We start from the raw sequence: 26,662 nt of genomic DNA on the forward strand, positions 1-26,662 counted from the left end.
GCTGAATTGTCTTAGCTTTTGCTTGTCTGTAAAGCTTTTAATTTCTCCATCGAATCTGAATGACATCCTTGCTGAGCAGAGTAATCTTGGTTGTAGGTTTTTCCCTTTCATCACTTTAAATATGTCCTGCCACTCCCTTCTGGCTTGCAGAGTTTCTGCTGAAAGATCAGCTGTTAACCTTATGGGGATTCCCTTGTATGTTATTTGTTGCTTTTCCCTTGCTGCTTTTAATATTTTTTCTTTGTATTTAATTTCTGATAGTTTGATTCATATGTGTCTTGGCATGTTTCTCCTTGGATTTATCCTCTATGGGACTCTCTGCGCTTCCTGGACTTGATGGATATTTCCTTTCCCATGTTATGGAAGTTTTCAACTATAATCTCTTCAAATATTATCTCAGTCCCTTTCTTTTTCTCTTCTTCTTCTGGGACCCCTATAATTCGAATGTTGGTGTGTTTAATGTTGTCCCAGAGGTCTCTGAGACTGTCCTCAATTTTTTCATTCTTTTTTCTTTATTCTGCTCTGCGGTAGTTATTGCCACTATTTTATCTTCCAGGTCACTTATCTCTTCTTCTGCCTCAGTTATTCTGCTGTTGATTCTCTCTAGAGAATTTTTAGTTTCACTTATTGTGTTGTTCATCATTGTTTGTTTGCTCTTTAGTTCTTCTAGGTCCTTGTTAAACGTTTCTTGTATTTTCTCCATTCTATTTCCAGGATTTTGGATCATCTTTACTGTCATTACTCTGAATTCTTTTTCAGGTAGACTGCCTATGTCCTCTTCATTTGTTCGGTCTGGTGGATTTTTGCCTTGCTTCTTCATCTGCTGTGTGTTTCTCTGTCTTCTCCTTTTGCTTAACTTACTGTGTTTGGGTCTCCTTTCGCAGGCTGCAGTTTTGTAGTTCCCATTGTTTTTGGTGTCTGCCTCCAGTGGGTAAGGTTGGTTCAGTGCGTTGTGTAGGCTTCCTGGTGGAGTGGACTGGTGCCTGTGTTCTGGTGGATGACGCTGGATCTTGTCTCTTTCTGGTGGGCAGGGCCACGTCCAGTGGTGTGTTTTGGGGTGTCTGTGAACTTATTATGATTTTAGGCAGTGGTCTCTTGCCTCTTCGGCAGCTCCAGACCTTTTCCCAGACTCCCTCCCGGCTAGCTGTGGTGCACTAGCCCCCTTCAGGCTGTGTTCACGCAGCCAACCCCAGTCCTCTCCCTGGGATCTGACCTCCGAAGCCCGAGCCTGAGCTCCCAGCCCCCGCCCGCCCCGGCAGGTGAGCAGACAAGCCTCTCAGGCTGGTGAGTGCTGGTCGGCACCGATCCTCTGTGCGGGAATCTCTCCGCTTTGCCCTCTGCACCCTTGTTGCTGTGCTCTCCTCCGTGGCTCTGAAGCTTCCCCCCCGCCATCCATCCGTCTCTGCCAGTGAAGGGGCTTCCTAGTGTGTGGAAACTTTCCCTCCTTCACAGCTCCCTCCCAGAGGTGCAGGTCCTGTCCCTATTCTTTTGTCTCCACTTTTTCTTTTTTCTTTTGCCCTACCCAGGTATGTGGGGAGTTTCTTGCCTTTTGGGAAGTCTGAGGTCTTCTGCCAGCATTCAGTAGGTGTTCCGTAGGAGTTCTTCCACACATAGATGTATTTTTGATGTATTTGCGGAGAGGAAGATGATCTCCATGTCTTACTCCTCCACCATCTTGAAGGTCCCCCGTAGCTATTTCAATGGTGTAATAATAGCGAACATTTTGCTTTTGTGCCTGGAATTCTTCTGGGTCCTTTACATGTATTATTTCATGTAATCTTCACTGTTGTCCTCTTTACTTTATGGATGAGGTAACTGTGATGCAAGAAGGTTAAATAACTTGTTTGAGCATGTGACTACTAAGTGGTAGAGCCAGGATTTGAATCTAAAAATGCTGATTTCAAAAATATTACACTTAGCCTTTACACTATCTTTACTTACAGCTTTTTAAAAATGTAAAAGTCTGAAATTTTTAAATTTGATGTAAAACCCATTTTTTGTTTATTAAAGAATTGAAGATATTTTTAAGAGGCTATGATGATTTTAATACAAATATTCCTTTAGGGATATTAACACAAACACACATATATAGATGTAGATATAGTGCTGTAATATATTAATACAAATATTCCATAGAATTTTGGGGTCATTTGTCCTATTTCTATTTAGAACTGACCTTCAGTAGCATATTCCTCTCTATTTCCTTCTTCTACTGATTACCATAATAATCCATTAATCTTCCTGCTGCCAATCATTTTGCATTAATTTGTCCTCAGCAGTTACTGGAATAATCATCTTAAGTACAGTTTTGGTCATATCACTTGCTCCTTTGTTTGGAAACTTTTGGTATGTCACATTTCTTGCTGAATGAAGGGTAGGCTGTTTCTGTAGCAGGGCATTTGAAGATTTGCACAGCTCTGCTTTACATTTACCTTTCAAGAATTATCTTGAGCAGCTTTTCTTGATACTTACTGCATACTGCAGATAAATGGGATAATTTGTTTTTCTTTTTTTAAAAAAATTTTTTATTTATTTATTTATGGCTGTGCTGGGTCTTCGTTTCTGTGCGAGGGCTTTCTCTAGTTGTGGCAAGCGGGGGCCACTCTTCATCGCGGTGCGCGGGCGTCTCACTATCACGGCCTCTCTTGTTGTGGAGCACAGGCTCCAGACGCGCAGGCTCAGTAATTGTGGCTCATGGGCTTGCTCTGCGGCATGTGGGATCTTCCCAGACCAGGGCTCGAACCCGTGTCCCCTGCATTAGCAGGCAGATTCTCAACCACTGCGCCACCAGGGAAGCCCCTGTTTTTCTTCTTTTGAGGCCATATTCTCCTGCCTTCATACTTGGATCAGTTAGTGTTCTGAATCAGTAGAAGAAGCTGACTGGATGATTGAGCAGATGAGGAATTTATTTAAGGGCATTTGGTTAACTCAGAATTTTTGAGGAGGGCTGGAGAGCCAGGCTTAAGGTTAAGCTTCCAGGTAATATGCCTCAGTCACCTCTGAGAACTGGCACTCTCTGGCCCCACTGGAGGAAACCACCAGTGCTGCCCAACTGCAGCCACTTCTCGGACAGAACTTGGTTTGGCCACCTCTGCTGCTGTCATTGTTGGGGGCTAATGCCTCTGCTGTTGCCAAACGTGGTAGCTCCACACTGAGCCTGTTTTCTCATGTGACTCACTTCCAAACTGAAACCTTGTGCAGGTCCTTCTGAATGTCTGTATCATAGTTGCAGGGTATGTTGGGAATTTAAGGTCTAAAATTTATTTTGGGAGGTTGGGCTTATAATGTGGGAATTTTCTTGAGTATGAAAAGGTTCTGCAGAAGCTGATGGGAAACTGTTAAATGGTAAATGTCTACTATATTACTTTTTCTTGTATTCTTTCATCTATAATGTTTTTCCGCTTTCATCTCCAGGTGAATAAATTCTGTGCAAAGACCTATTGGAATTCCATTTTTGAATTAGTTTGCCTGGGTCTTTCTCATCTGAATTTTCTTATGACTTACTCAACATTTCTTTTTCCATTACTTTATTTCTTTAAAACAATATCAAAGCTCACAACTAATATTTAAATATATTCTGTTATGAGTAAAACAATATGGAAAGATACAGAAAAAACTGTAAAAGTTGCCTTTCACCACCCACCTCCTCTCCCCCTACATTTCAAATCGCTATCCCCTTTCTAGATATCATGTGATAAAAAATGATAATCTTTGATTTTAATTTCATATATTTGATGATAATTTGGCACTTGATAGTAAGTCCATTGAGTATAGAGGCCCTTATTTATCCTTTGGGCTTCCGTAGAGCCTACTACCGCTGTTCCTATGTGTAGGATAGTATTATGTGAAGGCCTGACCTACGGCAGTAACTATGTAATCATTTTGGAAGTAAAAATGTACAACGTGGGGATTTAGTAAATGTGCAGAGAAAGATAGGAATCAAAGTAGACTCCAAGTGTTCTAGCTTGGGAAATATATTATTGATGATGCCATTTAGGGAGATTGGGAGTGTAGGAACTACTATGTATCTGCAAATATATTGCTAGAACACTTTCGGATTATTTCCCATTATTGCAGGAGCACCTTTACCCATATTCTAATTTGAATTGTAGTTTGAAAGGTGCTAAAATGTTCATATTGGGCCTATATTTCCACAGTTGAGGAAAGACACTAAGAGATACGATTTTTTAATAAAGTTGTGTTTGAGGCTTCAGTGATAGATCATGAATAAGACCTTTCAGTGGGGAGATGGATTTTTCTTTTAAGGCACAATACTTAGATTAAATATCATGAATATAAACCTGTTTTCCAGTCATTTTTCATCTGTAAGTAGATGGCAGATGAGCATATATTTTGTTATGTATCCATTTTTAGAAAATGATATTTGAAAGTATGTTTGATTTGTTTCAGATAAACTTAAAGGAATAATAATAATAATAGTAACAATAATAAGCCCCTCATTTTGATAAAAGTGCCTCTGAAAAACTTGTGCTGGGAAACCATGTTCAGATTTTTGTTTTGGCATTTTACATTTTGCCTCTTTTTTTTTTTTTTTTTTTTTTCTGTTAATTACAACTAATTTGGCATTCTTTTTTCTTTCCAGATCATTCAACTTCAAGTGGCACATTATCTTTTAAGCCTAGTCGATCATTGGTTACTCTTCCTACTGCCCATGTCATGCCATCTAACTCCAGCGCTTCAGTTTCCAAACATAGGGAATCATTGACATCAGATGGCTCAAAATGGAGTATAAGCCTTATGCAAACATTGGGAAACCACAGTAGGGGGGAGCAGGACTCTTCACTAGACATGAAGGACTTCCGGCCTCTCCGGAAATGGTCATCTTTATCCAAACTCACTGTCCCAGGTAACTGCAGCCAGGGTGGCATTGTGCACACAGAACAGTCAAGGAGAGGTTTAGAAAAGACAGGGAGAGACAAGGCTTTAACATCACAACTAAGGACACTTGGACCTAGCTGTTTACATGACAGTATGGAGATGCTTAAGCTAGAGGACAAGGAAATAAATAAAACACGACCATCAACTCTGGACAACAAATATAAATTTGAGAGCTGCAGCAAAGAGGACTTTAGAGCTTCTTCCTCCATTCCTAGGAGACAGGCCTTAGACATGACATATAGTGCCTTACCTGAAAGCAAGCCCATTATGACAAGCTCAGAGGCTTTTGAACCGCCGAAATATTTAATGCTTGGTCAACAAGCAGTAGGTGGAGTTCCCATTCAGCCTTCTGTGAGGACGCAGATGTGGCTTACTGAGCAGTTGCGGACAAACCCTTTGGAAGGTAGAACTACAGAGGACTCTCACAGTTTAGCTCCTTGGCAGCAGCAGCAAATTGAAGGGTTTCGACAAGAAAGTGAAACACCAATGCAGGTAAGGCTCAAAGTCTAGTGTTTGCTTCCCTCCAGTGGATGTTATGAGTACAAGCGCACTTGAAGTAAGCATATGACAGTGTGTCCATAGGCACAGATTGTTTTGCTTTTCCTTTCCCCTGCAGGATAATAAGCATAAATGTTATAAACTCTAAAAGTATTGCGTTGGTAAACAAAGCTTAAAAAATATTTGAGACTGATTAACACGGAAAACTTGAAACCTGTACCTGCCTTGGCCTTTATTTTCCTTCTCATTTGTTAAATGGACATAAACATAAACAAAGCAAAAAATACTCAATTCTGTTTCAATAGTTGAAACAGAAACATAGGAGCTGGCATGATATACTAGAAAGAACATTAACTTGCGTGTATGAAGGCTTGGATTTTGTTTTATCAGATTCAGAGTCTGGATGATTCTCTACCTGTCACTTAATACTTAGTATCTCTGGGCCTGAGTTTTTCTTTCTTTCCTTTTTTTCTTTTTTTCCTAAATTGAGATATAATTGACATATAACATATTAGCTTCAGGTATATAACATAATGATTCAATATATGTATATATTGTAAAATGATCACCACAGTAACTCTAGTTAACATCCAACACCATACGTAGTTACAAAATTTTTTTCCTTGTAATAAGAACTTTTAAGATCTACTCTTAGCAACTTGCAGATATACAATACAGCATTATTCTCTATAATCACTATGCTGTACATTGTACCCCTGTGACTTTTTTATTTTATAACAAAGTTTGTGCCTTTTGATCTCCTTCATCCATTTACCCACCCTCCAGCCCGAGCCTCTGGCAGCCACCAATCTGTTCTCTGTATATATGATTGTGATTTTTTGTTTGCTTGTTTTAAAAACATAATTGTCTTTCTCTGTCTGACTTATTTCACTTAGCATAATGCTTTCAGGGTCCATCCATGTTGTCACAAATGGCAAGATTTCCTTTTTATGGATGAATAACATTCCATTGTTTATTGTAATATTCCATACACACACACACACACACACACACACACACACACACACACATATATGGCACATTTTCTTTATTCATTCATCTACTGATGGATAATTAGGTTGCTTCCATGTCTTGGCTATTGTCAGTAAAGCTGAAATGAACATAAGGGTGCATATATATCTTTTCGAGTTTGTGTTTTCATTTTCTTCAGATGAATACCCAGAAGTGGAATTGCTGGATCATATGGTAGTTCTCTTTTTAATTTTTGAGGAACCTCCATACTGTTTTCCATAGTGGCTGCACCAGTTTACATTCCCACCAACGTGTACAGGTTTCTTTTTTCTCTACATTCTTCTCAGCACTTGGTATTTCTTGTCTTTTTGATAATAGCCATTCTGATAGGTGTGAGGTGATATCTCATTGTGATTTTGATTTGAATTTCCCTGATGATTAGTGATGTTGAGCACCTTTTCATGTACCTGTTTGCCATATATATGTTTCTTCTCGGTTTCTACATCTATAAAATGAGAAGGTGTAACTAAAGTCATTTATAAAGCTTTGGTAGTGGTTGGTATGTATTTAGGTTTATAAAATAGATGTGCTTTTTTAAAAAATTAAATTGGATGTCAGGATTTATTAATCATTTTAAGGAAAGCACTTTGCGATAATATTACATAAAAGAAAAATGGTGTGTACCCCCTAATGTAACATGTAAATGTTTAAATTTCTTGATCTGGAAATGTTTTCTATTCCATGGTAATTTTCTACAGCTCATTTTAACTGGGAAACCAATTATTTGTAAAATTTTTCATAAATTCTATCATCCAATTTTTTTTCTGTTGCCAGAATTTTCTGAAACAAAGTAATTCCATCGAAAATTGTAAAATTTCCCTAGAGCAAAAACTTAAGATTACTAATCGTTACAATTACTAATAAAAAAATAACAAAGATTAAAGGAATATATTCTATGAAAGGATAAGGAAATCACTTGTCTAGGAACCTCACAAATCTGAGTGCAGCTCCAAAACATACGCATAACCTAATGTGCTACATTCACAGGAGAACCCTTAACACATCGTATGTGCCTTCTTTACTCTTGTTTTGGACATAGTTCTTATCATCTTGATTATATATATTTAAATTGCATAACCAAACAGAAGTATCATTATGATGTGTGAATTACAAATCAGAAAAGAGCAATTTAACCAGATTTATTTGTGATTTATCTATTCAAGCAGTTGAAAGATAGGAGACCTAATTTATCAAATACTACCATATTTTAGTTCTCAGATGCTTGTGATTATAAGAGAGCAGGGTTCAAGTAGTTGCTTCTGCAGCTGGTGTCTACACAGAAGTGGAGCGGCCTGGGGTGGTGAGGGTAGGGGCTGAATGTTCTGCTCCAACCTGCAGAACAGTAGGTGCAATAGGGAGGTAACTGCAAGAGTTGAGTGAATTTAAAGGAATAAGTACTAATTCATTCCTTCTTCCATTCTGGTGGGAGGACCCTCTTCTGTAATTGAAGTTTTCCCCGACCTTGAAGCAGTGCAGAGAGGGTAGGGAGCTTGGAGGTGCTTTGTGGAGAAAACTTATTTTTAAATCTTCTTAGTGCGTGGTACAGGAAGAAGGCTATAAGGGACAAAATTTGCTTGTGCTTGGAAAACCCTACTTTTTGATTAACCTTCTTTGGGATGGTCTCTTTATAGTGCTTTTAAGTTTCATAGTAGAAAGGTGAAACCAGGTAAGGAAAACCTAGACACTTTAATTGCAGTGTTTAAATGACCGCTTCTCTTCTAATTCTCTTGGACTACTACAGAAAAAAAATTCTTAAATACCTTCTCCTTGGAGCCTCTAAATATTGTATTTTAAAAGCTCTCATCTTTGTCTTTTCTGAAGTCTCTTTAAAAACAGTGATTTCCTTTTAGTCTAATTTTTGCATAAAGGGAAGAGGCTTAATAATAATTATCCCATCTCATAAATTGTGAGAATGTGTATGATTTTCAAGGACAACTGTTTGTCACTGTGAAGAAAAAAAAAAAAGAAAACTATTTACAACAAAGAAAAGGAATTTGGCTGAGAGTCACAATCTAACATCACCATAAATTTATCTAGAACTTTGTAGCTGTCAGAGTGTTTTATCTCAATTGATCCTCAGAACCTCCTTTCTCCCTTTACACCCTCAAAAGTTTAGTATTGTAACATGGAAGTGTCACTCCTCTTAGAACTCAGTTCTAAATAATTACTGAGCCAGCCTCACAGTCTTATGTGCATGGTGTTCTTTGATTCCCATGGTTTCCTGTTAAATCAGCTAGAATGTAGGTGGTGTGGAACTCTGACGTGTTTTCCCTTGTGAATGAAGAGAAGCCATCAATGCCCTCAGTTGATTAGAGTATAAGCCTCCATGTGCAATGTCCACCACAATCTTTGGTTCGTTCCTCTGTTCTACATTTGCTGCTCTCTTTCCACCTTCCCCAGAAGCTGTCTAACCCTACACGGACTATGACATAAGAGAAAAACAAACAGCAAAGTCTTAATCATCTTCTCTTTGGAAAGACTGTTTCCCATTCCAGGACCCTTTTGCATTTCCCTTTTGGGGTGGGGTGAGAAGGGATTGGAGGATGCATATTTCTACACACAGCAGTGTCCATTGGATCCCTATAAGCTCACAGTGGACCCCCCAGACAGAAGTGAAGAAGTGTTCTCTTTATTGACAAAGTAGTTTTTCTTTTCTCTTATATTCTGTAGGGTGTTTCTGAGTTCTGGGTTGTAGTCATTAAGAGGAGGAAGATAAAATTTTGTGCTTGTTTTAACCAAAGAGAGGCTTGATCAGCCAGGATATTGGCACCTAATGATTTCAATGTATTTTACTGGAAGATTTCTCCTATATAAATAAAAAATATAAATATTTGGTAGAATGACTTAAAGCTAAATGACTTGCTTTTTGTCTAACATCACATATGAATGAAAGGTTTTATTTTTAATGTGAGAGCATTTTGTGTATTCTATTACATTCTCTGAAAAGAAAGTTTTCGTGTTTTTATTCTTATTTTTGCACCCTGTTTTGTTTTTAACTTTTTTACTGTTTAACATAATATAGCACAACTGCATTGAAGGATGTGGACACTGTGACACTCTCAATAGATAGGATATGACATTCACTAGGTAACTAAAATGCATATAATTGATTTTTGTATACATGTTTTAATGAATAAACTTACATGCCAATGCTATATAGAAAAGATGACAGATTGAAAAAAGCCAAACACATTAATAATTTTTAGACATTTTAAAGTGTGCTGTTACTTAGAAGAAGAGCAAATGTTTTTTGAAATTTTACCATTTTCTCACTTTTCCAGAAGACTCAAAAATAATCAAAGGATAAATAACTTCTAGACAGGAGGAAATTCATTGTTTTATGTAGGTCTGCCCTCTTGTGTCTGTACTAGGAAATCTTGATCTTATTTTATTTAGGGAAAGTCACTGAAAACAACCTACAGAATCAAAACTGCTTATAATTAGATTGTTTTATGGTCATATCAATCATGAGCAATTTCACTGAGTTCAAGAAGGTTCATTTTAATTTAGGTGATTTGAAATTAAATAAACATTTTGGACCAGATAAAATAAAAAAGACAACATTAAACATTTAAGAATTAGTTCAGTTTTGGTACCCTGTAAAGTAAGATTAGAGTTTATTCTACAGTAGAAAGTATTTGAGCATTTGGTATTTAAAAATGTTTAAATACATAGTGCATTATACCTTACTCTTTACACATCATGATAAACAGAATAAATAAGTTGCATTTAAAGAATGGGTTTTTGTTTTACAATATAATCTAAGGTACAATATTCTGTAATCCTCGAGTATAAGGTTTTAATTTCTGTTAAAGGCAGAATGAAAAACAAAACAATTCTTTATTTCTGTTTGACTTAGGAAAAACTCCATAACCTCACAGCTTATGGTTTGCAGTTGATGTTGTAATGAGCAACATAATGAAAAGGATAGAACTTATTATTGCAAAATTTCCACTTATTTTTTAAGATCATTGCAGCTAATTACAGAACTTGGTTATTTTTTGCATGGGTTATTATTGACACCAGTGAAGTGAATGCATTACTTCTTGTTTATAAGCTCTTCTAGTTGATGTTAGGGATATCCAACCCATAGATGGGGTTTCACTGAAGAAATCCCTCTGTTAGTAAGAAACCCCTTTTCCCTCTGTTCTCAGATATCAGTGAACCAAAATTATCCCCCTTCCTATCTCCAGTACCCCTCAGGGATTTAGAAAAAACTTAAAAGCAATATTTCCTTCACTATTTTCTTAGTAGCACTTGTGTTACAAACCAAGGTCAACACTGACTTTTCCAATTCTTTTAGTAACCATATTTTGCCAAATCGTATAGGAAATTACATATTTTCTACTCCTTTAATAATTACTATATCAGTAGTATGTCTTGAACGTAAGTTAAAATTAACAGATTGTGCAGTATAGTTGTAAACCATTTTAGACTTAATTTTAAACTGAGTCAATTTAAATTACCAAATTTTGGTGAATATATTTTCCAAACCAGTTTTTACTTCTATTGTTTAATTTGTTGGAAGATATTTGATATTTTTAAATGACTAGAGGGGAAACTGGAAATGTATTCAGCAAGAAAATCATTGTAGATTAGTATTGCTGGATCTATAATTTAGCGTAGTTGAATGGCCTACCAAATATGTATTTACCATCTGGTTGATAGATTAAGGAAAACAGCTAAGCCCTATCATAAACAATAGTGGGATTAAAAAGTTCATTTCAGAATTTAATCAAAGAATTTGTTAATTTTGGAGAGATAGTTAAAAATTTTATTTTTTAATGCTTGAAATAATATTTTTTCTTTTATTCTTTTCCTTGCCTACATTGAGTGTGAGATTAGAACAGAAGACAACCTGTGAAATCATTCTAATGTCTTAAAATTTCATGATTCCAGAGATACAGTGTGGCAGTTATGTGCTCTAACTCAGATAATTAGCTATAGTGCCTTAAATTAAGGTTGATTCTGTTCTATTAGTGTATTAGTATTTATGGCTAATCACAATGCCAGATGTTAAATTAACCAGCAGTTCTTGTCTATTGATCATAAAGTCCTAGAGAGAACAGATTTACAGTTTACCTACACATGCTAAAATTCTGTAATTCTTCGAAAAAATTAGTTAAATTTTACTTATGTAAGGGTATGGTCTTGCTTTTTTTAACTTGATTCTCATAAACTTAAAATATTAGGGTAGTATAGAAAAAACATAATTTCTATTTTAGAATGTAGGTTCTGATAGAATTACTACAAAGACTTCTGTATGATGATAGTAAAGATAACAGATGTGAGGGCTGTTTCAAATGATGACATTTCATTTGAATGATTATTTTGATATACTTGGTGAAGACCTGAAAAATACTTAATAAACATCAAAGAGGCTTTTACAGTACAGTATAAATTATATTTACCCCCAAAGAGTGAAGCTACTGCTTTATATATGAAGTGAACTTGTTAGCAGTGCAGTTTCAAAACTAAACCCCTAGTTCCTCCTTAGGAAAGATTTGGGATAGAAACTTATAAGCTCTTTTGAGAAAATTAGCAGTTACATTATGCACACTTACATTATAGTCATTTTAAAGTTAATTTTTTAAAATAAAGCCCTTTTTATGTTTACAACATCCAGCAGATGAATACATTTGCTAACAATTTGTTTTGTTCCAAATCTTGACCTTTTCACAAAGAAATTCTTCTACTTAGGAAGTGGTCTCTTATATAGTATTGTTTTCCCTTCTTCATGGGATGATAGATTTTAAGCTGATGGTGATAAGTTGCAGCACTGGAGATTGCAGCAGAACTTCAGAGAAGCATCACGATGATGCAAATCAGCAAGAGACATATTAAGATGAGACAGAAATTGACAAATAGGTTCTGGAGATTTTGCCGTGCGTGTTGAGGCATTTCAATGGTTGAAGCTCTTCTTATAGCAGAGCGAGTGAGGTATTGGACTTTATCCATGACACCAGGAAGGCAGGAAGCCTGAAGTTTTAAACGGTCAAGAGAAAGATAAAAAGCTGCCAGCCAAGTGTGAGATCACTATCTTCTTTTAGGTTTCCTGGAATGTAAAAATAGAAAATGGATTAGCATAATATGTGTAACCTATCCTCTGAACAGGTAAAACACAGTTTTGTATTAATCCCTCTTCCTCAACATTATTTGTATTTATGACATCAAATATCTCTGTAGTCTGTGTGTGTGTTGCTCTGTCTCTGTCAGTCTGTTTTGGTGATGGTCACCATGATGTCTTGTATTTGGGGTGTAATAACTTTAGTCTTTGCCTCCTCCTCTCAAAATGACTGGAAGTATAGTTTGGGTAGGGTGCAGCTTGTTTTGGGCTATTCCCTTGGGCAAAAGTTCTTACATATAGTTTATTTTTTTAAATTTATTTATTTATTTTTGGCTGTGCTGGGTCTTTGTTGCTGTGCGCGGGCTTTCTTTTAGTTGTGGCGAGTGGGGGCTACTCTTTGTTGCGGTGTGCGGGCTTCTCATTGCGGTGTCTTCTCTTTTTTGCGGAGCACGGGCTCTAGGCGTGTGTGCTGCAGTAGTTGTGGCACGTGGGCTCAGTAGTTGTGGCTCGCAGGCTCAGTAGTTGTGGCTCACAGGCTCAGTAGTTGTGGTGCACGGGCTTAGTTGCTCCGTGGCATGTGGGATCTTCCTGGACCAGGGCTCGAACCCATGCCCCCTGCATTGGCAGGCAGGTTCTTAACCTCTGCACCACCAGGGAAGTCCTTACATACAGTTTTATTAAGGCTGTTTCTCTGTGAGCATAATTGTTGTGAACATTAGTATGTAAATAGCTCTAGAGCAAGTCTTATAATAAGAAACGCATGCATTAAATTATTCTCTGGATGTTGATTTCACTCCAGAATAAAATAGTTCAATGAGCAGTGTTTTACCAGAACTGTAGATTTAAATGTTTCTCATTCCTTTTTATGATTTTATAGCTTTGTAGAATATGCTATTTTAAGTAACTTTTTAACAAGATGATATTAAGTACTGAAGGCTGTCAAGACTCAGAAGGCATAGTAATAAAATTATCATTATCTCACTGTCTACCACAGACAGTTGCTATTTGCAAAGGACCTGTACTTAAGAACAACATTTCCATTTGTTTTCTTTCAGAGCTCCCACAAGCTATTCTGCCTAATTAATTAATTAGTTGCTGCCTAATCAATTATCTGTGCTAATTAATTAACAAAACAAAACTTAAAACAACAGATCATTGTAGAAAATTAGATATAGATTAAAAATTAGCTGTGAGTTAACTGCCCAGAGATGATAGCTATTAACATTTGGTGATATTTGTTGTCAATCAGGATACGTCTATGTAAATTTTGAAATAAGAAAAATTAGAAATGGAATTTAAAAAATAACCGTAATTAACTGCCAAAGATAATAGCTGTTAACATTTGTTGATATATCACTGCTAATCAAGATATTACTACCTTACCCCAGCTGCCTGATTTCATTTTCTCTGTAGTGGCTATATATCTCATGAAAACCCATCTCAACCTTCAGCTGTATTTCTGAGAGAGACTACTGCTGAAGACAGCAGAGGGAAGAACTGAAAGAATGAGGAAGGGGAAGATATATATTAGGACTGAGCAGTTAGAACTCCTCATTTATTGTTACAAAGAAACCATGTGGTATATGGTGGTTAGATTCTATATAATTTCAGCACTTCCACTTGGCTCTATTAAGTTTTTTTTTTAACATCTTTGTTGGAGTATAATTGCTTTACAATAGTGTGTTAGTTTCTTCTGTATAACAGTGAATCAGCTATATGTATACATATATCCCCATATCTCCTCCCTCTTGTGTCTCCCTCCCACCCTCCCTATCCCACCCCTCTAGGTGGTCACAAAGCACCGAGCTGATCTCCCTGTGCTATGCAGCTGCTTCCCACTAGCTGTGTATTTTACATTTGGTAGTATATATATATGTTTGAATTATGGGCTTTCATTTGGCTGAAGACTCTGGTCTCCTTCATAGTATTGGCCTATAGTGAGGAGATCCAAAAAACCAACTTAAGTCAAACTTCATTCTTTCAAAGAGTTGGTAACAAACTGTGTTTCTCTAGCTCATATATATATATATGTCTTTAGCATATATTCTTCATTCTCCAACACAAGTGGCTGTTACTTAATAGAAAATGACAGCATAAGCTTGGTATAAATTTAATTTAATTACTTTTTTTTTAATTCCTCAGGTAAAATACTATAGAAATAAAGGGGTTTTCTTTTGTTCCTTAAGAAGAAGCATCCTTTAAGTTGTTTCGGCTTATATTTGTTTATTATAAATATAGCGGATGTATACTGTTGGGTAATTGTGGAGAAGGTTTTCTTTATTACTTTATTATATAAATCTGACTAATCTCTTTATGTAACAGAGTACAACTAAGAAGGTTGTAAAGAATTAGCATTGGTAATTCCTATTTAAACTTAATTTTTGTGAAGTTTCAGGACTTAAATGGTATGAAAGGTCTAAATTTTAAAATTATTGTGAGATATAACATGGAAAAGGAAGAGCAGGCCAGTTATTCATCATGAAGCATATACAAGAGTCACTCCCTACCCTGACACTGGTGAGTGGTACTTGAGTCACATGAAACATGTCACCTTTCCATAAATACTTCATTCCCTTTTATGATTCTGTCCTTTGCACATGTTGTTCTGGCTCTGCCTGGAATGTCTTCCCTCCCCCTGCCTCTACCTTTGATTCTTTGCCAGGCAAACTTCAGTTAATCCTTAAGGCCCAGTTTAAATATCACTTCCTAATGAAACCTTCCATTACTCGTTAAGGCAGAATTGGTTATCACCTCTGTTGGGTTTTAGTAGGGCTCTGGTATTACCTGTATCAAGATATGGCTATCAGGCTGTGCTGTAATTTTGAGTTACATGCCTGTGCCCCCAACTAGAATTCTAGTTCGTGGGTATAAGAAATCACGTGTTTATTTTGTATTCTAGTACTTAGTGCAAAATCAGTACCATTTGAACAAGTCAGTGAAGTTGAACAAGGGTTTTTATGATTTACTTTAATATTTTTAGAAAATTATTAATGATCAAAGATAGTGCTGTGATTAACAGATTAACCATGTGAAAAATAGAATTTGATAGTTAAACACATAATCTCCAATATTCTTCTCAAGTCTCTTTCTTTTTGTTAGCCTGAACTGGGCTTTGTACAAGTGGGTATTTGGTGTTTGTGAAATACAAAGAGGTGTGCCTTAAATAGATGAGCTATCTAATGATGAATATACAATGAATAGATTTTAAAGATGATCTCATAATACTTCAGCCAACTATTGTTGGGAAAGGATAGTTTGTTCCTGGAGACAAATTGATTATAAAGGAGACAACCAAAGATACTGTCTTATTTCTTGTCAAACTTAGAAATATAATTCTAAAGTGATTTGTAGTCCCTTTATAACTTTATGCTAAAACCAAAACAAATCTACTTTACATGCTGAAATGTTAGCTATATGCATGCAATTTATTGGGCCCAATTTATTTTACAGTGGTACGATCTGAAATGTGTTGAGTCCTAATTCTGCTGAACTTCCAAAGTCTGTATGATAATAATTAAGCCAAAATTCATCCCTACAAGATGGGGCTTCCAGTCATATGTTGAGAATTGAAAAACTGTGTGGGAACAGCACAGTCCTATTTTTAGAGTTGTCTGTGACCTTTACTACATCACAATTTATGGCATGGTTGTCAGGTGTTTATCTTTTTCTTTTTTCCTCCTCTGTGGTCACAACCATCCTATGATTTTAAATCTCCTGCAGTCTTTTTTCTTCTCTTTCTTAGAGCCAAGCTGTTAATGCAGTAGTATTTGGTGGAGAGCCTAGAAAAATAGTTTCACTGTATTTTCATTTAATTTAATCTTTTAGAGCATTCTTTTGGGATAGTCAGAAATAGATTGTGTTGGGGTATTCTGGACTTACATCTGGCCTAAACAGCCAAGGAGACTGAAATTAGCTTTACCCACCCCACAACACCCGCCCCCAGGGGGGGGCTTTTTAAAAGGATGACAGTTATGTAAATTAAGTGTTTAGGACAAGAGGAGTAAGGATACTTTGAAAATTAATTCACCATCCGGGCCCTAGTATCAGAATATTGAAAATATGAAAAATGCTTTGATAGGAATTTGGTTGTAGATGTGCCAGATCCCTGTCTCTTGAGTTACATGTAAGAGGCAGAAAAGTACCCACAGAGTATCTTGTATGTCTGTGGGCACTGTGATTATTCTAATTTTTGGAAGGATGGGAAGAATAACCCTTTACTGTTCTTTGTAGGATTTATAAAGGCTTTGCTTGTCCACTTTTCCTCTTTTGCTCAAAAAGATGAAATTGGGAAGTAAATACAGTCAAGTTCAAGATAGTATTCTGTTTTTTTTGAAGTGGAAGAAGGAGAGACCAAACTACAGGCAACTCTAATCCTTCAACAGATATCATGTGCCATGTTAGGCAACATTTTGGGTGCAAGGTACCTTGTCAGCTTCTGCAGTAGTTCTCACTTTGTCTGCATTGATTTCTATTTCTTAAGGTAACATCAGGCACATTCTTGTGCAAAAGGAACCTAAGTAGACTTTTGCAAACTTTTGGTGTCTGCTTTATGACTTGCTAGACAATTGATACCTTAACGATGTTGTATACACTGAGCAGTAATCCCCACGTGTAATTTAAGCACTTTCAGTGCTTTGCAGAACTTAACTGAACTTCAGTTTTTTTTTCAGTACTCCCTCTGCTGAAACCATAAATTCCTTAGATTCTTTATTTGTGGTATTCAGAATTTTGCTTCCCTTTAATTTTTATCTGCTTGTTTATGCTTTTAGTAAAATAAACATGGACATATTTTGCTAGTAAATTCAAGTAATACACATCTAAGACTACAGTCTGACAGATCATTCTTTGAAAAATTTTTCCCATTAGGTTGGTTCAGAAGGTTAGAATTCTCTATAGATTTGAGTTACAGGACTTGTATATATTAGGATTATTGGGGGGGGGGTGTTATTTTTTCCTACTCTTTGCTGTCATTTTTGCAGATAATCCAGAAGCGATTGTATATGCATCTTTTTTGTTGTGGTTGTTGAATTAGATCAGGACAGTTCATCATTAGATTTGTCATCAATCTGTTGGCATCCAAAAGTTCACTTTGGTAGAATCATTTTCCTTTTGAGATTGCCTAATGCTAATAAACTTGGAAGTTATTGTGTGTCAGCAACTTTCCAGAGCTTTGTTGGTCCACACTGGCTATTTGAAAGAATCTTCAAGCTGCTTCTGCCTGGTTATGAAAAGAATTGTGTAAACATATAAAAATCAACATATTCTCAACCCCTAAATTGACCCCATAATGAATTGTTTCCCTCAGTTCAAAGCTCTGCCTTTAGGAAAATTCATTAAACAGCAGCATACAGATTTTCTCTTTGAAATTGGCACACTGCTGTTGCTAGTCCGTGGGCTTGTCTTTATTGTCTGTTTATTATGCTAAGATTAATTTATTTGCAATTAAAATATTCTTTTTAACCTTCAGATTCTTCTTGGGGGGAAAAGCATGTGAGGAGGAAGTGTAGAGGAAGTTTTAAGGAAAATGAATGCCAGTTAAATATATCCCCACTAATGTGGGTACGTTGGTCCTCCCCTCCCCCCCTGTTTTGGAGAGACCTGAAGGTGAAATACATTTTAAAAAGCACTAGAGGTCCTCAGTTGACTACAAGTTTACTGGGGTAGAGATGTACACCCAGGCCTCATTTTCTTGTGTTTCTCTGGTAATACATGCTTCAGAATTACGTAGGGTAAGAACATTGATGTACTATTTCTGGAAATGTTCAAAGAGACTACATATTATCTGATTTAGGTCACTGTAATTTAGAAACATCACTTCCTTGATTTCTAACCTTTAGGTTTTCTTCTTTGCTGGTGTGATCAGTACTGTGTTAATTAACAGTTTAGATGAAAGTTAGTGATTTTCATAGCATAAATAAAGCAAGATTGCTCTATTCAAGCACTTCAGAACAAATGGGATTGAATATTTTAAATGGTAGAATGTGAGGAGGTCAGAAATGAAACTGAGGAAAGACAAGGATTTAATATGGAACTGGAATAAAATACGAAAGTGTGGTTTTTATTTATGCAAGTATTCTCCTATCTCCAATTAATTAGTGAGATTAAGAAACAGTACATAACAAAATGTAATTTTCTGAAAAGTTTTGAGGAGAAATTAACCTGAATTTTAGGTATCAAAGCTAAAGATTAAAGACATGAGTATTTTAGCAATGAAACAAATTAAATAAAAAGAAACTTTAATTTGTGCATGTTATTGTTCTTTAAAATCTGTGCAGTTAGTTTGAGTTTTGTCTTCCAGGGTGAATCGCTTAATAACTGAGGACATCTATAACTTTCTTATATCCCTGGCTTTGAAAGTGATCAGGAGAATATTATAAGGCTATTAAGGACATCATACCTCATGCATAAATTTAACTTTAAATGAAATGGAGTGGTTTTAAATTAAAATAGAAGTTTGTATCCTCTAACTTTGCCTTTTAGAGTGCCATTTGAGGACTTTCAGTTTATTTTGTTTTGCCAATGTCATGATTTATTTTTAAGCCATGTTGATCAGTGGATGAGATGTGTGTGTGGTTTAGAGTCATGAAATCTTGGCTCTTGCCAAGCCTCCACCATTTCCTAGCTCTGTGACCTTGGGCAGTTCACCTTTTTGCATCTGTTCCTAAACTGTAAAATAGAGATGGAGTGTCAAACATATAGGGATTTAAGAGGATCAAATGAAATATTTGTATATGGTGCATTTAGAAAATTGTTCAAGAATAAAGAAGGAAGTTTTAATTGCCCTCTTTATTTCTAGGATTGGTAATAAATATACAGTCTAATTTAGGTACTCTTAATTTTTACATTTAATTTTTACTTAAAACTTTAATACGTGACACAGTTAATATTTTACCTAATACATTAAAATTTTAATTTTTCTGGGGAACTATTTTGTTTATGTAAATATTCTATCTCCAATTAATTAGTGAGATTAAGAAATAATATCAATAAGTAACCAAATGCAATTTTTTCTGGAATATTATTTTCCTTTATGTCCACTGAAATACTGTTAAAATAATTTTGATACTTGAGTTTGAGGAAATGATAGTGACATGACTCCTCTTAGTTAGACAGAGTACTCAGGCTCTTTCATGTGTTTTTAAGACTTAATCAATTTTTCATAATTTAAACATCTTTCACATTTCTTCCATTTTATTTCATCAGACACTTTTTTTTTCTTTTAAGCACTTAGTTTTAAACCACATGAAACAAAGACCGTACTTAAATTTCACCTTATGAAAGAGATGAACTAGTTGGGACATTATGTCTGGCACTAGGGCATTATGTTTCAAATTTGAATAACAGTCACTGTAACTATGTAATTTCCGTTAATCTGGACACACGAAGGATAACTTTAATAGCAGAATTTCTGCTCTTTCTAGAAATTAACAACTTCGTGGAGCAGTATGTGATGTGAAATTTTGGTACTATAAAAGAATTCATGAACATCTCATTTGAAGTGTGAGAATGTAATTTGATAGATATTTGAGTAAAAATGCATAAATCTGCATATAAAACACCTGCACTGAGTGACTCTTGTGTAATATCAAAGGAAAAACATTTTATGAATATGAAGATACTTAGAGGCAGTTAGGGTGCCTCAGTGGTAGACAAAAATTAGAAATGCTTTTGCATGCCTCAAGGAAAGCTGCTTAAGGCATTATACAAAGTTCTTATCTATAAAAAGCAGTAGAGTTAACATTTGTCATAAGAACTTAGAATTCTAGAGGTAAATTTTATTTTGACATATATATAAAAATAAAAATAATGAAATAAAATCAATGTAGTATCTTTTATGCCCTGACTGAAAGTTAAGAATGAAAACACATTTCATATATTAAATTGAGGATAAAGAGTAGAGTAGAATTTAAACAGAAGTTATAAAATTTATGGTGGCATCTCCATTCCTGGGCATTTTTTCATCCTCCTCCCCACCTTCCAAATACAAGAGAGGAAACTGAGGAACACTGGAGGATAGTAACTTGATAAAAGTATATTCATTAATAGGCAGAATAAACATTCATTTGATCAAATTCACTCAAAGGAGATACTTAGGAATATTTGTGCTACCAAAATAACGTCTCTTTATTTTTAAAATAAAGAAATTAATGTTCTGTAACTTTAGAAAGAATTTTACATGTTTTTGACAAGTGTTTTGAAATGTCCAAACTTGTTATTTATGATATAATATTGAATTTAATATAAATAACTCAATTTATTAAAAGCTTGGATTTTTTAATAGAAGTTGACTGGACTTAGTTCGTGCTATATGTTCTTAAACTCCACTTCATTAATATTCCCTGTAAAGAATCATAATGATAATATTGGAGTAGTCATGCCAGTAACAAAACTGTTCTTAGTATTCCGGATGTAAGCAGACAGCTCAGTCCTACCCTACTTCTCAGCAGAGTAACACATAACAAAATGAAACCATTATTTTTGCATGGAGAAATCAAATCACCACTAGTACCAAACATGGTAACATTATTGAAAGATATTTTAATTGGCAGAAATTTACTTTTGAAGAGCAAAATAAAAGTGAAGGTTAAATTAAAATGACAAACCAACAACCAGGACCAAAGATGAATGCTATCTTTATCATTTCTAGGTTAAGTCTTATTCTTACTATCACTGAATGGATAAGCATTTATTTAGAAATTAAGCTTTATGTCAATCAGACATGTTATTATCTAACTTTGAACTGAAGTTTATAAAATATGATTAACTTTTTAAAAAGTTCAGTAAGTTTGAGTTATAAAAAGTAAGAATTGCCATAATCAGTGAAATCTGTTTCTTACCTTGGCTGTTGTGATGATCACAATATAGAATATTGTAAGTTGTATGAAGTATTATCCGGCGTTTAGCTGGAAAGTTTTCTGACTGTTACCAGAGTTATGGGAACAATTGAAGTAGGTGGAGGAGAAAAAGTGTTCTAGGGAGGTCTTATGATGTCACGCAGGAATTCTGAAGTTATGATTGGTTAGCCATAGTCTTATCACAACCAAACTTTTTAGAATGTCATTAATCTTAACCTTAGGTATGGAAAGGTCATTAACACTTTGTGCCTTTTGTTCTTTATTTTAAAAAGTATATGGGAGATAAGTGAAAAAGTAAGTTCAGAGTGGTAGAAAGCTCTTTTTTAGAGGTTCATTCATCTTCAGGCTTAGAAGTGATTGTAAACTGAGGGTGATAATGTTGAAGAACTAAAATAAAGTAATAGGAATTTTAATAGAATGAGAATAATAATACTGGCTTAAGCCAAACAACTTTCATTGAGTTTGTTGTTGCTGTTGCTTTAATACTGCAGCTTCATAATGTTAGCTTCTAGCAAGACAGTAATTAAACATTGTCACAGAATCAAATTTCATACCTTTTCCTGACTTATTTTCTTCTTTTCTCATACCTACATGTGTATGGGAGAGAGAGTATGTGTGAGAAAGCCAGGCTGAGAAATCTGATTTTGGTTTTAAAAATTTTGTGTTTTCTCAGTTAGGGCTTTAACAACATTTTTATGAATAGTAATTCTCATTTGAACTGATAGATATCACCCCAAGAAAAGTTGCTGTTTACACATTTAAGTACTTAGGATATTTTAACAGCTACATTAAATTACCATAAAATCTTACTAAAATTCCAATAAGCTGACAGTATCAAGAGTAACTTTCTAGCAAAAAAGAAATAATCACAAATCACTAATCAGTGGCATCCTAGTTAGTGATACTTTATTGACAATAGGTGTGCATGTGTTTGGAAATTTAGTACTTCTGAAAGGGTGTGCCTCATTTAATGCAGTAGTTGTTTTCCTGAAAATTACTGTGTAAATGAAATTTTAGTAAATAGAATGATGTTTTGAACTTCCGAGAACAGAAAAGAATTCCTTTGACAAGCCAGGCATCATTTTCCTGTTTTTTCTAATTTTTTTGTTTATATATTAGATTTACTTAAATCACCACACCTCCAGATTCTAATTCTTAAATCTCGACTATAATTCTGGAGAAGCTACTTGTTATTTTTAATTTTTAAAATACTTATAGCAGAGTGAACTCCGTCTGCTTCACTTTCTTATGGGTAACTAAAATCTTTTGCAGCAGCTGCTTATGTGTCCTTAAATGGAGATGATTTTGGCTTCTTCCAAAGAAAGATAAATCCTTTGCTAGAACAAATATCTTGTTATTTAAAGAATCAACTAAAACTATCAGAGAAATAACATTCAGCAAGGCCCTCTGTAAACATTGCTAAGGGAAAATTTTACAACTTAAAAGTAAAACCCCAAATTAAATAAATTGCATGAATGTTTGACAGTTTGCTCAGTGCTATTCAAGCATTTTTTCTTTCAATCATTACATAATGAGGATCTCTTATTATTACCAATTGCCAATGATTAATGAAATACAAAACCTAGGGCCTTGAAATATAACCCTAAAGTGGTTTACAGTAATTTGTCAAAGATGACATAGCTGCTAAGGGACAGACTGAGGGTTCAAATCCAGATCTGTTTAGTTATAATTCTCTGATAGGTTGGCATGTTGTGTGGGGGGAAAGCCATAATCTGGACATGGATTTCAGAGAGTAGTATACGTCAGCTAAGGGATTTTAAGATGGAGATAGCTGAATTACTGAAAACTCAAACTATTTTTAGAAAGTCTGCTTTAAGTTCACCTACACATTCATTTGAAAGTGAAGCTTAGGGGATAGATCATTGTAGTTACACCTCTAGTTCTAAGAAAATAGAATTAGTAATACTTAGTTGTATAAGTTGTATAAGAAACCGCCATAGACCAAATAAAATATGGCCTAGATATTTAACATGTTGGCAGATTTGCTTAAAAGCATATATAGCTGGGCACACACACCCTTAGAAGGATACTAACAAACTGTGTGTTAGAGTTGGAAAATGGAGATAAAAATTTACTTTTCAGATTGGTACAAAGGCGGGGAGCTTCTGTGTTTACCTTTTTCGTTTTGGTTAGCTGCTGCTGCTGCTGAGGAGGACGATCATTATTATTCCTCCAAATGGAACTCTAGGAAGTGTTACACCTTCGTTTTAGGCTGATTGCCTAAACAGAAAGTTGCTTACTAGGAGCACTGGTGAGCTACAGTATAGTCAATAGATTGTTCCTCAGAAATTCCACAATGAGGGGCTGGAAAGTGTTTTTAGAGGTGCTTTGTCAGAATCTTCATTTAGAGTCAGACTATGGTCTGAATCCATTTTTGGTCGCATGACCTTATACAAACTTGTCTAAGCTGCCTTATCTGTGGAATGGGTTTGTTGTGAGGATTTAATGAGAAGAAGTATGTATAATGACTATTAGAGATCTTGCAACACAGTGTCCATTTAGTGTTAGCACTTATTTTCCTTTTGAAGATGATTCTTAATCTGCAGTCCATGGGTAGAGTTCAGTGCCCTTTGAACTTGGATAGGAAAAATGTTAGACATCTTTATTTTTACTAAGCTCTAAATGAGATTTAGCATTTCTTCAGTTTTGACTGTAGGCCACAAACTGCAGAAGTATTAGCAGTATGTTTGACTGTCACCGTTAGCAATCTTAGATAATTTCATATAGTATAGTTGTTGCAGATAGCTTGAAATACTGCTTACATTCATACCACTTGAAATTACAAAATTAGACCTGCCTGTAAATATATTGTTATTTAAAAATATATATATATGTATATATTGTTATTTAATGCATTAATAAAGAAGCATAACAGAAAAGGAAAATAAAAGAAAAGCAGAAATATTACAACACAAGTTTGTTTTTTTTAAATATTTATTTCAGTGTAATTTATTTCGTTTCTAATCCTATGTATCTCGCTTAATTTTTTTTAAGTTTTATTTTATTTTATTTTTTTGATGTGGACCATTTTTAAAGTCCTTATTGAATTTGTTACAGTATTGCTTCTGTTTCACATTTTGGTTTTTTTGGCCGTGAGGCATGTGGGATCTTAGCTCCCCAACCAAGGATCAAACCCGCACCCCCTGCATTGGAAGATGAAATCTTAACCACTGGACCACCAGGGAAGTCCCTAAAGTTTTATTTTAGAACAGTTCTAAATTTACAGACTTATTGCAAATATAGTATAGAGAGCTCCTGTATACCCCATACGCAGTGTCCCCTGTTGTTAACATATCCTACATGAGTGTGGTACATTTCTCACAGCGGTTATACCAGTGTTGATACTAAAGCCCATACTTTATTCAGATTTTCTGTTTCCCCTGGTGTTCCTTTTCTTTTCCAGGATTCTTTCCAGGACACCAGATTACATTTAGCAATCGTGCCTCCTTTGGTCCACTTGGTTGTGACGGTTTCTTACAGAATGTCCACAGTTGGGATTCGTCTGATGTTTCTCTCATGGTTAGGGCTGGTTAGTGTGTTTTTGAGAGGAAGATCAGAGAGGTAAAGTGCCATTTTCATCACATATCAAGTGTACATACTATCAGCATGACTTACCGATGTCGTTAACCTTGATCACCTGGCTGAAGTGAAGTATTCGTCAAGTTTCTCCATGGTAAAGTTACTCTTTTCCCTCTCCCTCCTTACTGCACTCTCCAGAAGAAAGTTACTATGCAGAGCCCACCCTTACGCTTCACTACCTTAAGAGTGGAGTGTCTATAAAAATTACTTGGCATCCTATGTATTTTATGATATAAAAACATTGAGAACAGATCAGTAGGCTTTAGCTGTCTGCCAAAAAATGTCCATGGCACAAAAAATTAAGAAGTCCTATGCTGGGAGTTGTTTCTGTCGTAGTATGGGGCAGTCCTTTTTGGAAAGAAGACTGAGTTCTCAAACGGGCTAAAATCCAGATCTCCTAGTTTGCTTTTTTAGGCCCTGCTTTTCTAGCTTTGTCTGGTATCACATTCCCTTGTATCCTGTGCTGTGGCCCTGTACAGCTGCCTGCGGCTTTTTGAACAGGCTGTTGTTCTATTTTAAGCGTCCTCACTTTTTGTAGGAATGTCCTCCTTACTAACCTTTATTCCCATTAAAGTGCTAGTTTCAATTTACGTCTTCTGTGCCGCCCTCTCTTTCTTATGATATATACTTCTGCATGTACCCCTATTATTATGTCTCATTTTATTGTGTTTATTAGTATATCTGCCTAGACTAGATTCCAAGCTACTTGAGAACTATCCAATAACTCATATTTATACCCTCTTTATTCCTTATAGTATAGAAACTGGCTTATAGCAATTCTTAAATATTGGCTCAATGGATGATTGGATGAGTGAGTGAATAAAGGGGGAACTAGGAAAAATTGCAAGGTGGTAGTGAATGAGTGATTCTGCAGAAGTAAGTGTTATAGACAGTTAAAAACTTCTCACTTTTAAAGCCCATCATGGGGGAGGAGGAGAATAATTGGGAGAGATTGGGGATAAGAGTACAGTAACTGAGAAAATAAACTTTCTTGTCATTTAAAGATGATGTAAATATATTTGTAGAGTAAGACTGAAGGAAGGTGGAACCATAAGCCCATGCTTCCTGAATTGAACCTCTAAATTTTTTTAAAATTTTTGTTTTCTTTGCTCATTGGATTCATAATAATTCATGGTACTATATATACTCTTAATATTGCAAGACCTGCTTTTATTTATGTAATTATTTAGTTTTTATTTTATTTTAATAGTGAAAAAAAGATTACCACTAAGATTACCACCTGAACATAAGCTGGGATGTTAATAACTTATATCTAACCACACGGTCTTGCCATGTTCCCCCTATCTTCCCCACCCAAGTAAATGATTATTCTGATTCCTGGGTTAATTTCTTTACATTTGTTTTTATAGTTTTATGGCATTTTTAATTATGTATTCCTTAAAAGTTCTTATAATTTTACTTAACTCTATGTAAAGGAAATTATGATGTATAAAAATCTTTTACACTGAGTATTTAAACTTCAAGTTGTAGTGGTATGTCAGAAGCAAAAGAAGCTTCAAGGTAGACTTTTTTTTTTTCTGGAAACTTTTGACAAAAAGATAATTTAAGTGGTGACAGAATTAAAGCATTTTAATACTTAAACAAATATATAATACAGTAAAATGCAAGCTTTGAATAAATTTTTGTGATACTTCAAAGATAGGGAGCTTTTTAAAGTTAGACCTCCTAGACTCCCAAGGATTTTACCTAA

The 26,662-nt window shown here is 35.3% G+C and overlaps 2 protein-coding genes across 9 annotated transcripts in view; one reads left to right on the forward strand and one right to left on the reverse strand.

Moving 5' to 3' along the window:
- Nucleotides 1–26,662, forward strand: part of CEP85L (centrosomal protein 85 like) — a 273,038-nt gene that overhangs the window by 165,644 nt on the left and 80,732 nt on the right. For all 8 annotated transcript variants that reach the window (XM_059941329.1, XM_059941334.1, XM_059941336.1 and 5 more), the window contains one exon: nucleotides 4,604–5,391. In XM_059941329.1, the coding sequence (XP_059797312.1) occupies nucleotides 4,604–5,391 (788 nt within the window). The remainder of the gene's footprint in view (nucleotides 1–4,603; nucleotides 5,392–26,662) is intronic.
- PLN (phospholamban) lies at nucleotides 11,812–21,439 on the reverse strand. The gene is made up of 2 exons (XM_059941326.1): nucleotides 21,334–21,439; nucleotides 11,812–12,484 (listed from the first exon to the last, which is right to left on the reverse strand). The coding sequence occupies exon 2, from the start codon at nucleotides 12,385–12,387 to the stop codon at nucleotides 12,229–12,231; it is 159 nt and encodes a 52-aa protein (XP_059797309.1). The 5' UTR covers nucleotides 12,388–12,484; nucleotides 21,334–21,439; the 3' UTR covers nucleotides 11,812–12,228.

The sequence above is a fragment of the Balaenoptera ricei genome, chromosome 12 (assembly GCF_028023285.1).
Source record: "Balaenoptera ricei isolate mBalRic1 chromosome 12, mBalRic1.hap2, whole genome shotgun sequence".
Taxonomy (NCBI): domain Eukaryota; kingdom Metazoa; phylum Chordata; class Mammalia; order Artiodactyla; family Balaenopteridae; genus Balaenoptera; species Balaenoptera ricei.

What these genes read in the sequence shown, in the direction of transcription:
- PLN (XM_059941326.1), bottom strand. Translation starts at nt 12,387, where the DNA reads ATGGATAAAGTCCAATACCTCACTCGCTCTGCTATAAGAAGAGCTTCA.